This window comes from Balaenoptera musculus, chromosome 16 (genome assembly GCF_009873245.2).
Source record: "Balaenoptera musculus isolate JJ_BM4_2016_0621 chromosome 16, mBalMus1.pri.v3, whole genome shotgun sequence".
NCBI lineage: Eukaryota > Metazoa > Chordata > Mammalia > Artiodactyla > Balaenopteridae > Balaenoptera > Balaenoptera musculus.
This window is the reverse complement of record NC_045800.1, coordinates 48,027,380-48,040,362: the sequence shown is the minus strand read 5'-3', so window position 1 is coordinate 48,040,362 and position 12,983 is coordinate 48,027,380. Positions and strand designations below refer to the sequence as shown.

At 52.4% G+C, this 12,983-nt stretch overlaps 1 protein-coding gene across 6 annotated transcripts in view; it reads left to right on the top strand.

Annotated features, from left to right (window-relative positions):
• Nucleotides 1–7,120, top strand: part of C16H10orf71 (chromosome 16 C10orf71 homolog) — a 28,347-nt gene extending 21,227 nt beyond the window's left edge. For 5 of the 6 annotated variants that reach the window (XM_036829241.1, XM_036829239.1, XM_036829240.1 and 2 more), the window contains one exon: nt 2,034–7,120. In XM_036829241.1, coding sequence (XP_036685136.1) covers nt 2,178–6,473 — 4,296 coding nt within the window. In that variant the 5' untranslated portion in view covers nt 2,034–2,177 and the 3' untranslated portion in view covers nt 6,474–7,120. The remainder of the gene's footprint in view (nt 1–2,033) is intronic. The other variant, XM_036829244.1, reaches the window with a different exon arrangement.
• Nucleotides 7,121–12,983: the final 5,863 nt, after the last annotated feature.

The following is a 12,983-nucleotide window of genomic DNA, read 5'->3' as shown; positions in this document are numbered from 1 at the left end:
ATCTTCCATCCCTTACAGTCTTGTTCAGGCCCCTAAGCTTACTGCTCAGGCCAGCCAGGCAAGCAGGGGAACGTGCGGGCTTGCCAGTTTCCTCTGCTGATGTGGCTGAATGGGGCCACCGTGTGATAGTGTTTCATCTGTCAGCTGAGGACTCACAGCACCCTGCTAGAATGTTCACTGTGCCAAATGCCCCCACCTTGAGCCCACTCTAGGGTCTATACTTGCTATTTTATCTAACTTTCCGTGTAGTCATGTGCTCGTCCCCTGCCCTGGCCAGGCCTGTTCTAGGCCTTGGAGGTGTGTACCCAGTGGTAGTAATCAGGGTCCCAGCAGGAAGTAGCATCCTGAGACAGAATCCAGAAGGGAATGCAATGAACCACCTCATACCTATTAGGATGGCTACTATCAAAAAAAAAAGCAGAAATTGGAATTCTGTGCATGGTTGGCAGGTGTGTAAAATGCAACAGACAAAGAGGAAAACAATATGGCAACTCCTCAAAAAATTAAAAATAGAACTACCACATGATCCATCAATTCCACCTCTGGGTATGTGCCCAAAAGAATTGAAAGCAGGATCTTGAACAGATATTTGGACACCCATGTTCATAGCAGCATTATTCACAATAGCCAAAGGGTAGAAGCAGCCTAAGTATCCATTGACAGATGAATGAATAAACAAAATATGGTGTATACATACAATGCAATACTATTTAGCCTTAAAAAGGAAGGAAATTCTGACACATGTTCCAGCGTGGATGATCCTTGAGGACATTATGCTAAGTGAATAAACCAGTCATAAAAAGACAAACACTGATTCCCCTCATATGAGATACCTAGAATAGTCAAATTCATAGAGACGGAAAGTAGAATGGTGATTTCTAGGGGCTTGGGGAGGAGAGAATGGGGAGTTGTTGTTTAATGGATACAGAGTTCAGTTTTGCAAGATGAATGCACTTAATACTACTGAACTGTACACTTAAAATGGTTAAGATAGTAAATTTTATGTCATGTGTATTTCACCACAATTTTAAAAAAGAAGAAGAAAAGAATGCAATGAAGGGACTATCACAGAGGTGTAGGCAGAATTAGGGAGACCCCAGGATGTGGAGTCACTGAGGAAGTGACAGCCACTCTTCCGGCAGCCCCAGGGGGCAAGGGCAGCAGTGTTGCTGGGCCCAGTGAGAGTCAGAGCCCAGGGGAGGGGCTGTAGTTAGAGAGGACTGTGGTGTTGCCAGGACCGCACTCCACAGTCAGAAGCAGGAAGTGGGGGGACAGAAATGCCAGGAAGGCTGGCTCCCCCTTGATCCAAGCTCCCACCAGCACCTCCCACTGGCCACACCCAAGGGCAAGTCAGAGTGAAGGATCCCTGGTGAGGCAGGCCCTGGGGGACTGTGCCCTCTTGGGGTGGCTCTGGGACAAGGGCAGTCAGCGAGCAGACAGCCTAGTGGCTCCTGAGCTCCTGGTCCTTACAGCCTAAGGAGGGGATAAGCAACAAAGAAGTACATTTAGTTTTAGATTGTGCTCAGTACCCCAAAGAAAATAAACCAGGCCCTGTGAGAGACAGTGAGGAGGGAACACCCCGTGGAATGTCAGGGAAGTTCACTCTGCAAAAATGACACATCTGGACTTTAGGCACTGTATTAGTCAGGGTTCTCCAGAGGAACAGAACCAATAGGATGTATGTATACATACACGGAGGGAGGAGGAGATTTATTGTAAGGAACTGGCTCATGTAACAGTGGGACTAGCAAGTCTAATATCCTCAGGGCAGGCCAGCAGGCTGGACACCCAAGGGGGAGTTGAAGTTGCAGCTCCAGTACAAAGACTGGAGGTAGAATTGATCTCAGCCTTGTGGATGAGGCCCACCCACGCTGTGGAGAGTAAACCGCTTTACTGGCATTTGACCAAAAACTGGGCACCATGGCCCAGCCAGGTTGACACGTAAAATCGACCATCCAGACCAGCGTGTCATTCTTATATGGACCCGCTAAGTTGAATATCATATTCATACCCTGCACTTTTTCCTTTTGCAGAGAAAAAAAATTCCCACTTTGTAATTGCATCTGGTCAACGGGAAGCTCTAGTTTTGTGGGGAGAGAGCTGCATCCAACCCTTCCTAAATCATCACCCAGAGGCGCCCGCTGACTGACAGGGACGGTCTTCCTGGCTGGCAGAGGATGCAGGGGAGTAAGAAGTGCATGGACGGCTTCAGCGACTCCTCGAGCATTGGCAGCGTGCTGGACGATGCAGACAGGGAGGTGAGTAGCCTCACGGACCGGGCGTTCCGGAGCCTGTGCATCTCAGAGGACGCATCCTTCCATGACTCCGACCTGGCCCTGTCCCCAGATATCACCCGCCAGGTGTTCGGGAATTTTCACCAGAGAACGGTGAGCCATACCCACAGGAAAAGCGGCATTTGGAGCCAGTTACCATCCCAAGGCACGGAGCATGCCGGCTGGGCGGCCACGTTCCAACAGCTGCCCAAGTACGTTCAAGGGGAGGAGAAGTATCCCAAGAGCAGCCCCCCACTGACACCAGCCCAGGGGAGACTGGAAGTGCCAGTTTCCGGCCTGAGGAGCAGCAACAAGCCTGTTTCCAAAGTGTCGTCACTGATTAAATCTTTTGACAGGACTGAAAGCCAGCATTGTGACAGCAGGCCTCCTACCAGCAAGCCTCCAGCTCTCAAAAATCCCCCCAAATTTGCTCCTCTTCCAGAAAGCAGTGTCAACTTCTGCTTCGATTCTGCCTTTTTGACGGTCAGGAGGGTGCCTGCCGAAGTCTCCAGCACCCATAAGACTAGCCACCAGCCTGGCAGGAAGCACGGAGAGCAGGAGTCCCCCAAGAATCCTGAAATGGCCTGTCATGGCCCCAACAGCTTCCTCCCAACGCCCGAAAACGCGGCCAACTCATTTGAGTCAAAGTTCCCCTCTCCGGCCCACAAGGCAGACACCAGCGAGACTGGAAGGGGCCAGGAGTGGGCTCGCAAAGGGACCTTTCTTCATAGTGAAAACAGTGCTTTTGAGTCATGGAACGCCCACCAACCCAGGCTGCCCGAGAGGAAGGATGCCGCTGACACAGTCGCAGAAAGCAAGGCTCCCAAGCATTACGAGGACTCGCCCTTGTTAAGAGAGCCCCCGGCCTGTGAGCACAAAGCCTCCCCCCGCCACATCCGGGCCGGCTGCGGTCAGGAAGAGAACAGGCTGGCCGCAGGGACTCTCTCCACATCTGGAACCTGGGAATCTAGGGATCTGGGAGCCCAGGTATCTGCTACGGAGGGAAAAGCTTCCAGCTCACAGCCTGAGCCTCCATTGAAACCGACCCATGCCCCCTGGAGGAAACCAAAGTCTGGCAAGGGAGCGAAAGAAAGTCTACAAGATGCTTCAGAAGAGAAGAAGCAGACCAACTGGAGAGGCCCAGCCTTGTATGCAAAGCACGATCCCCAGGGGCAATTTCCAGAAAAGGATGCTCTTGACATGCCTGTGGACCCCCATGAGCATTACGATCCTCCTTTCAACATCAGTAAGCTTCTGACCCCCGTCATACCCAGCAAGCATGTGCTGGAGTCATGCCACAGCCAGCCAGCAGAGATAACCCCGTCACCCACAGGACAGCTAAACGGATACCAAGAGAAGGAGCCCAGTGAATGTCAGTCCCGGGACAGTTACAAATCCAAAGCCCCCAGCCTGCTGTTCAACCTCAAAGATGTGCGGAAGCGTGTGAAGAGCACGTACAGTCCCTCGCCTCTCTTGAAAGGCCCTGATGAGAAAACCAGAGGCAAGCAAGAATCCCTGAGCAATGGCGGCCTCCTTCCCAACGGGCTCGAGGAAGGCCCTCCAGATGAGCTTTCTAAGGAGACACCCGCTGATGCCCCTCCTGTGTCACTCACCAGTACCCAGAAGGACCCCAAAGCTGACCCCGGTGCAGCCTCTGCAGACAACTACCTAACTCTCACCTCACCATCACCTAACACCAAAGCCCCCTTCTGTGTCAACGGCGAGGCCGACGACAGGAACAGCTATGAGAAGGACGATGCCAATGGAGAATCGGAGATGGGTGGTGCCAGGCCCAGCTGGCGTCCAGACCCCAGGGAGCACTGCCCCAGGAAACATCTGTCCCTGAAGTTTTGCAGTGGAGACCCTGAGGCAGGGAAGGCTGCGGAGACCCCAAAGACCTCCGGCCTAGAGAATGGATTCTTGAGATCTGTCTCTCAAGATACAGAACCTGAGAGAGAGGCAAGACTTCAGAATCCAAACTTCAACCAGAAATTCTCCCCAGGGCCCCTTTCTCCCGAGGAGGAAGATGTGTTTTACAGCGACAGCCAGTCTGATTTTATGCCAGCCCTCAAAAGTAAGGCCAAATTCAGCACCAGCTCTTCAGATCAGTCCTTTGCCTCGTTCGAGGATCAGCAGAAGACGTGGTTCGCCGAGAGCCACCAGGAAGACAGGAGGAGTGACATGAGTGTAGGTGACGGTCAGAAGGATGAGAAGGAGAAAGTGATGGAGGAAGGTGAATTACAATACTGCACCTTGAGTAATGGGCACGCATGCGTGGAGGAGCACAGCAAGCGGGAATCCTCGCAAGGAGAAGAGGAAAGTTTGCCAGAAGGTAGCCCCGGGGACCCCGGGAAGGCGCCGAGGGAGGAAGCTAATTTCAGAGGCACTGGCATTGGGGGAAGTAAGGATACAGCTCTTTCAGATGCCAAAGACCTAATCCCTTCCCCATGTTCCACTTCAAACAAGCACACACTCTTTGCAGTTAAAGACAACACCCTCAGGGCCACCCCCATGATAAAACCCATCATGCTGCCCCTCCTGAGATCCATGTCCTCAGAGTCCCTGCTGGGCAATGGCCACAAAGAGGAGGAGCTGCCAAGGCCAGGCTGGGGCAAGGATGCTGGTCTTTGTGCCCCCGAGAGCCAGGAAATGCCCAGCACTCTGACACCCGCCAGCGTGCAAGGCACACACTTGAAGGGGGCGGCCTGTGAGGATATGGAGGACCATGGGTGGGGTCCCAGCGCAGCCAGGTCAGAGACCTCCCAGGCAGCCCCAAAGGGGTATGTCCCATTTCCTCCACTCACAGGAGAGGGCCAAGGGTTGAAGCCACCCCGAGAGGCCATACATAAAGTCGTGGCAAACAATGGCAAGAGCAGTTCCATAGACCAGGGGAAGCTGGATGCTCCAAGGTGCATCCCCACGATTGCTTTGCCAGAAGGCGACCTAGAAGACCAGCCACCCCTACAGAAGCTTGGAACGTGTTGGGAAGAGCAGGTGCAAGGCTTCAAAAGTCACTTTTTGTCTACACCCAGAGCACGGCCCCCGGGGAGAAGACTGGTCCCTGGTGAGCTAGCAGCTTCCCCCAACGCCAGCTCCCTGGAAGAGAACAGTGCATGCTCCCCTGCCACCAGCAGCATTTGGGGTGATGCTTACCAGGCCCCCAGTGATCCCAGCCTGCTGCCAGGGGAGCCTCCCCGCAGCAGCCCCTGGGCCAGCCCCCGCCCTGGCAGGGTGGCCCAGAGGGAGGACCTGACACATGCCCTCACGTGGGGGCCTGGCTCCGACCCCCAACTGGAGCCATCAGCAGAAGACCTCAGGACACTTTCTCCAAGAGGCTCGTTGTTGGACGTGGCCACCAGCTCAGCTGGCCTCCTGGAGAAGCCAGAGCCTCCTGCTCAGCTGGAGAGGGCGGCTGGCAAGCCACCAGCAGTCCCACCCAAAACAGAGAAGGCCCTGCGGCGGGCGAAGAAGCTGGCAAGCAAGAGGAGAAAGACCGACCAGCCACAGGAAAAGCATGGTGAACGCCGGGAGGAAAAGCTGTACCCCGAGGACTCGGAGCGTAGGCCACCGTCCCCCGGAGAGAAGCCCCCAGCCAGGTTCCCCATGGTCCGTTCCCTGCCCCCTCCCGTGCGCCGCCACTCGGTGTCCGCCTTCTCAGAGCCGATCCGGAGGCAGCCTGGGGGGTCCCAGTCCCTTACACCCCTGTCCCCTTACCCTGCCACCCAGAAGGTCCTCCAAGACCCCCAATCTGGAGAGTACTTTGTCTTCGATCTGCCGCTCCAGGTGAAAATCAAGACCTTCTATGACCCAGAGACGGGCAAATACGTCAAGGTCTCCATCCCATCCTCTGAGGGGGGTTCCCCTGAGCCAAGCCCGCCGGATGCCCTTGCTGCTCCCTACGTGCTGTACCCGGGCTTCCGGCCCCTGCCCGTGACAGCCTTGATGCCCCTGCGCTGCTCCTCTCAGCTCTCTGCCCCCACCTTCCTAAGGCAGCACCCTCACACCGCCGAGGCAGCTGGCCCCAGGCCCCAGAGCGCCCAAGATGCTGGCCTGCAGCTGGCCTGTGAGCCTCCCAGTGACCCCGCCCAGCACTCCGAGGGGCGCCCCCAGAGCCCAGGGGAGGAGGTGGGAGATGCTCCAAGCCTGGATATCATCTCCACTAACGACCTAGAGGACTTTGCCATGGAAGGCATTTCTTGAGAATCACAGCAGCCTAACCGACCCCCCGATAAACCCAGAAGAGCTTACTTCTCCCTCCCCCAGAACAATCAAACACACACACACACACACACACACACACACACACACACACACACACATCAACTCATACTCAGCCATTTGAGATCCCTAAAGTTTCAAAGGAAGTGGGGATCCTCAGAAAACCCAACCTGCAGGGCTCCGCAGGGCTCCCCTCCCTGGGAGGGCGCTACTCTGCTCTCGTAACAAGTCCCTTCTGAGCCCCTTCCTGGATCCAGGATCTGCTCCACTTCTTTTCTCCTCCCCTCCCTGCTCCCGGTTCTCCCCTGGCCCTGCCACCAGGGTGGGTCCAGACTGACTCCCTCACAAGCTGTTCCCCCCAGCATTCCACCCACTCCTCCTCAAGGGTCGGCTCCCACAGTGAGCAAACCCCAGAGCCCCCAGAAGCACTGCGCCGCGCTGAGCCCTGCCCGGCCAGCAGACCGCCCAGTACACCCCCTCCTAGGTCAGGTGTGACACACGGTGGCCCCCCCACCCTCGCTCAGACACAGCAGCCCTTTCCAGCTCGCCTTAGGGGGGAAATGGCTGAGGGCTGAGCCAAGGCAATCTTGCAGAAATGTTTATTTGAATAGAATGGGTTTTCTTTACTGAGGAAACTTTCCTCTGAAGGCTATTTTCTGATCACCTTGTAAAAAGTGAAACAAGTTTGCAGATGCGGTTCTGTCCGTGGACTCCTGTCTTTCTTCTGTGGGCAGTGGTGTGTCTGTGCTGGTGAGTAAAGTGTCGTGCCTTCTAGGCCTCCCATCACGACTTGGCAGCCACCCAGGGTCTCCACTCTGAACAGAGTGGCCTCGACACCCACCGCGGTCCCAGTGTCCCTGCTTGATCCTTTAACACCTGTCCGAGCCTTCTCGGGCCAGGCTCTCCACCAGTGCTGGGGCGGCAGAGATGAGGAGGACCCACGTCCGCCATCAAGGATGACCTGGGACCTGAGTCAGGCCCTGACGGTCCCAATTTAATGACCGGTACTTGTGCCCTATGCTCAAAAGGAAATCGTGTTTCCCCCAAGTCCCTCTGGGAGTTGGAGGGAAGTATCTGAATCAACTGAGGGGAACAGAGTGCAGTCACCACCTCTGCACCTCTGAGAGCAGTGAGGGTCTGTGAGCAATGCCCACTGTGGGCAATGTGCTAGGAAGGAAACAGACCGGCCTTGTGGGCCTCCACCCGGGGCTTCCGCTGAAGCCTCTTAATTCTCGTGCTGTGGGAAAGACTGGGGCTAGAGTGCCTTCATCCTTGTTTAGAAGGGGCAGCTGTCAAGGCAGCTGTCAGGACTGCACTGCTCACGTCCCAGGAGACCACACAAAATGTATCACCCTGGTCCTTTTGGCCAACATGCCATTTCCAGGCTAGGAAGATGGGGAGGCACCCAGCTCACCATGTCCCAGACTCGTGCAAATACTGGGGTTTTGAAGATATTCTGGGTCGTAATTTGGATTCAGAATTTTACACCTGTTTGTTTTTCCCAAAAGTGCAGCCACACCTTAATTTCATTCTGAAAATGCTACACAAGTCCCCCAGCCTTGGCATAGCTTGTCTACACCTGGTGAGTCAGCTGGATAGTTAGCCAAGAATTCAGGGAGGCCATTGTCTGAGAGATCTGGTTCGCACGAGTCACTCACTGGGATGACAGTGAAGCGAGTTGGGACCTTGGCTCTGCCACCAAATCACCAAGCATCCTTTCACCTGTTTTCATCTTACTCAAATAAGAAAGATAATATCTCATTTCAAAATTCTCAGGGCCCAGGAAAAGAATTACCTAACAAAAAAAGAGTCCCCCAGTTAAAAAATAACCATAGTTACAGTAACCACAAGGAAAAATATACTTTACATAAGAGGAGTTTATGTTTGGGGACCAGTCATCTTCTGTCTTAGAAGCAATATGAGCAAGGATATTGAAGGAGCTAAAAGCATAAAGGTAGATATTTGGAGATCAAGATCAACTCCCCAGTCCTCTTTGCTCCTGTGAGTGTAAAAGAGGAACAGGGCATCTGGCAGAATGCAGCATCCACCCACAAATCTAGAGTAAGGATTCCTTGGACACCTGGCTCTCCAGCAAGTCAGCTAGAGGGAAGGCTTCCATCACTTACAGCAAAGTACCTAAATCCCTAAAAAGCAGATAATGCCTCCAGGGGACAAAAGTCACTGAAGACCAACTCATTTGCAAATGAGTTTCTTTCTGTTTCTTTCTGTTTGGGGTTGGGGGGAGTCATTTCTGCCTCCTTCCTTCCTCCTCCCCCCGACCCCACTTCCTCCCTCCTACCCTCTTTTTTTCTCTCTTCTTTCCTCCCTCCCTTCACAAACATTTTCAGAGTCCCTGCGCTGTGCCAGGCGCTACACTGGGCACCAAAGATACCATGATAATAAGATCTGATCTCTGTACCCAGGGAATTAAAATCTAACAAAGAAAGACAATTACAGTCCCACATGGTAAGGGATGTAATAGGGTGGTCTGAAGAGCATCTGACTCATATCCTGGAGGGAAAAAGGGCTTTCCTGCAGGAATGACACCTGAGCTGAGCCAGGAAACACAAAGTGGTGCATCAGCTTGTGAAGAAACAAGAATTTCCCCACCTTTAATCTGTCTATCAAACAAAAGTGACATGTATTAAATACTAATAGATCTGTCTTGCCATATCAAAGTGTATTGGTTTAGCTAATTGTTCTTTAGCAGTTCTAATCATCACGAGCATAGAACCAGTGTAGCCTGGCAGGATAGACCTTTGCTGATATGTCCTTCAACTTCTGAATTGAAATTTCACTCATCTGAGTTGCCCAGAAAAACCACTGTTTCTGTCATTGTGTTTAGTAGGATAGTGGTAAGAATTGCGAACATATTGTTTGTGGAAACTGTAGGTAAAGACCACGCCTACACCTTCTGTTTAGTGGACTGGCCCTTTACTATGAGCTATGGCCCTTCCAAGTGTCTCCTGGGGAGGGGACATAAACACAGAACACCTCGAGGGAACGATCAAAGGTCCTGGGGCTGCTCAACGGAAAATGGCCAAGAGCTTACACTGTCCATCACACAGGCTGTGCCAGCCCCTGAATGGGGAGATTTGAGCCTGATCTCAGACCTCACTACAAACCTATGAGAGGTACCCTCATTAGCTTCATGTTACTGTAAATAAGCAAAGGCACTGAGATGTGGAGTAACTTCCCACAGTCAACAGTCACCGAGTGAGGGGCCCACACAGGAACTCAGGTCTCTCTCACTTCCAGGCGGGCACTTGAGCCCCCAGTCATGCATCTCTAAGTGTGGTCCATAAACCAGCAACCTCCACATCACCAGGGAACTTGTTAGAAATCCAGAATCTCCATCTGCATTTTCAAAAGATTCCCCAGTGATTTGTTTGCACATTAAACTTTGAGAAGTACTAGCAGCTCCTGTTTGGCCTGGAAAGGAGAAGATTTAGGGGAAACAAATCGATATCTTCATGTCTCTCAATATCACCATGGGAGGGAAGAGAAACTTACACGTCTGGGTGGGAGAGTTGCAGGGATGCTGATTCACACTGACTATGAGAAATGCATCTCTAATGACTACAGCTGTCTCCACGTGGCGCAAGTGGCTTGGGGAGAGCTAAGCTCCCTGTCACTGGAGATGTTCAATAGAAGCCAATGACCCCTCTCCCAAGGTAGGGATGGATGCCGATGTCAAAAGGGGCCTAATGCCAGCTTTTGGGACCCCAGGCTCTATGTGGGGCTCCAGCATGCCAATGTCATGAATCCAAAGTCTACACAGGGGATGGCCATGTGAGTGAAACATATGAGGGAAATGATTTCATGTATAAGAGGAGCTCTGGGCAAAACCCAAATTCTATATATGTGGAAAGCATTTTGGCCCAGATAACAAACACCCTGACACTGGACACAATTATCTTGTGTGGTCCTTCCACATCATTGCCATAAGTGGAGCCCCCATCTCTGCTCTTCCTTGCACTGGTAGCCTGTCGTGTACCTGTGTTAGGTATATATCTGAGGGCCCTCCGTCCAGCCAGGTGACCCACTGTATGGGGCAGTGTGATTTCAAGGGGCCTCCCCATCTGTCCTGATCCACACATGTTAACCACCCCTCCCCTGCCAAGTTTGCTGACTTCCCAGAGGGTGGATACCTTCTGATGGAAACCTTTTGACCAATGTTCAATATCACTAGAGATGTTCAAATCAAAAAAACCATAATGAGGTGTCACCTCATACCCATTAGGATGGCTACTATACAAATTAAAAAAAAAAAAAAAAAACAGAAAACAGGTGTTGGTGAGGATGTGGAGAAAGTGGAATCTTTATGCATTACTGGTGAGAATGTAAAATAGTGCAGCTGCTGTGAAAAACGGGATGGCAGGTCCTCAAAAAGTTAAACAGAATTACCATGTAATCTGAAAATTCCATTCCTAGGTATATATACAAAAGAACTGAAAGCCAGAGTTCAAAGAGATATTTGCATACCCACATTCATAGCAGCATTATTCACATTATCCACAAGGTGGAAGCAACTCAAATGTCAATCAACAAATGAACAAACAAAATGTGGTATATGCACGCAATTGAATATCATTCAGCCTTTAAAAGGAAGAAAATTCTGACACATGCTACGACATGGATTAACCTTGAGGACATTATGCTGAGTGCAGTGAGCCAGTCACAGAAGGATAAGTACTGTATGATCCCACTTTTATGAGGCACTGAGTAGCCAAACTCATAGAGACAGAAAGTAGAATGCTGGTTGCCAGGAACTGAGGGCAGAGGGGGTGGGGAGTTGATATTTAATGGGTGCAGAGTTCCAGTTGGGGAAGGTCAAAAACGTCTAGAGTTGGATGGTGGTGAATGTACTTAATGTACACTTTAAATGGTTAAAATGGTAAATCTTACGGTGTGCAAATTTTGGCACAATTTAAAAAACAGAACAAAAAAAGCCTTTTGACCAGCACAGACATCCCATTCACCCTGAGGCCCCAGCACAGGGTTGGAGGTTAAAGAAAACGCTGCCCCTGGTGTGGCCAAGCACAGACTGGTCTCCGTCTTCTCCTGGAGACAGAGGTGCAGGGTTCGGGATCATGGTCGGTGGGCCTGCTCAGATCCACACTCTCGTGATTCCAAAACACCACTCCCCTCAGGGTAGCCCAAGGCCCCACCTAACACCCCAGGGCTCCCTGCTCACCCCAGCAAAGAGTCAGGCTCCAGAGAAGGGCGTGCAAGGCTGCCACATGCTGGGGACCCCCATCCTCTCCGGCCTCATCTCCTGCCTGTTCCTACAGCTCCTTTGGACTCCCACCAACTCAAGCTTCTTTGAGTTGACCAAGTGGGCCATTTCCAGCCCCTCTGCACGCTCTTTGACTCCTCCACAAGAGACGGGGTCTGTGTCCTCTCACCCACCGGCTGTGCCCCGCAGAGTGGAGTCGGTGTGCAAGTCCAAGGTCAAGTCAGAAGGCGCCATGCCACTTCCATCGGTCCCCTGGAACGAGTGCCCTGGGAGTCCTCAGCTACCACAGGGCAGTCCACGTACCCTGGTTCACTCTGCTATGGAGAAGCCCACCCTGGCCCACGTGGAGATGGCCTGGAGAGGCCCTGAGACGATACAGAGAGAGGGGAAGAGATCCGCCCCCTCCTGTTCCAGCTCCAGCTTCTGGCTGCCCAAGACAGAGCCACCTACCAAGCCATTCCCAGATTCCTGACCCACAAAGCCGTGACAGATAACAAAGTGATTGCTGTCATTTTAAGCCACTAAGTTTCAAACTTACCCAGCAACAGGTGACTGCAGCCCTCTCCTTCCCCCAGCCTCCCTACCCTCTCCACGCTCACCTTCTCCCTGGACCCTCTGGGCCCTCCCCTCCCCACCAGCCTGCTCCTGCCCACTCCTGCGTGCCTTAAGGTGCTCTACCTTAGACCCCATCTTCTCTAGAAGGACACCCCTGATGCCCTAACTCCTGGCCATGCACCTCACTTTCCAAGTCCACCAGCATGCTGTGTTTCTCCCATCCCAGCCCGTGTTGTAATTGTCTGTTTAACTGTTTGTCTTCCTCGCCCCCTCAATGCTCACTTTCGGAGGGAGGGATCTTGCCTGTCCTCACTGCATCCCCAGCAGCTAATATGGTGCCAGGCCCAAGGTAGGCCATAGGTAAACATCACTGAATTCCATGGAATTCGTATTCTAAATTCTAAAAAGAATCTTTTGGGAGAAGAAATCGATGTCGTTTTGACCTTATTTCCTCACTTTCCAAACTAGTTGTTAATACTAACTAGATGAGTTAAGCCAGTCCCACACCAGAGCAGGCACTCTGCTCCCCTGATCCTGTGAGGTGTGCAGCTGCGGAGGCTGTAGCCCCACAAATGGGGTCTCAGGCACCCAAGGCCCAGGAACAGATGTTCCACGATGTAACCCATAAGTCAACATTCACACTTAACTAATGTTCTTTGATGAGAAATTCCAGGCCTGCCAACAGAAGGAGGCCAAAA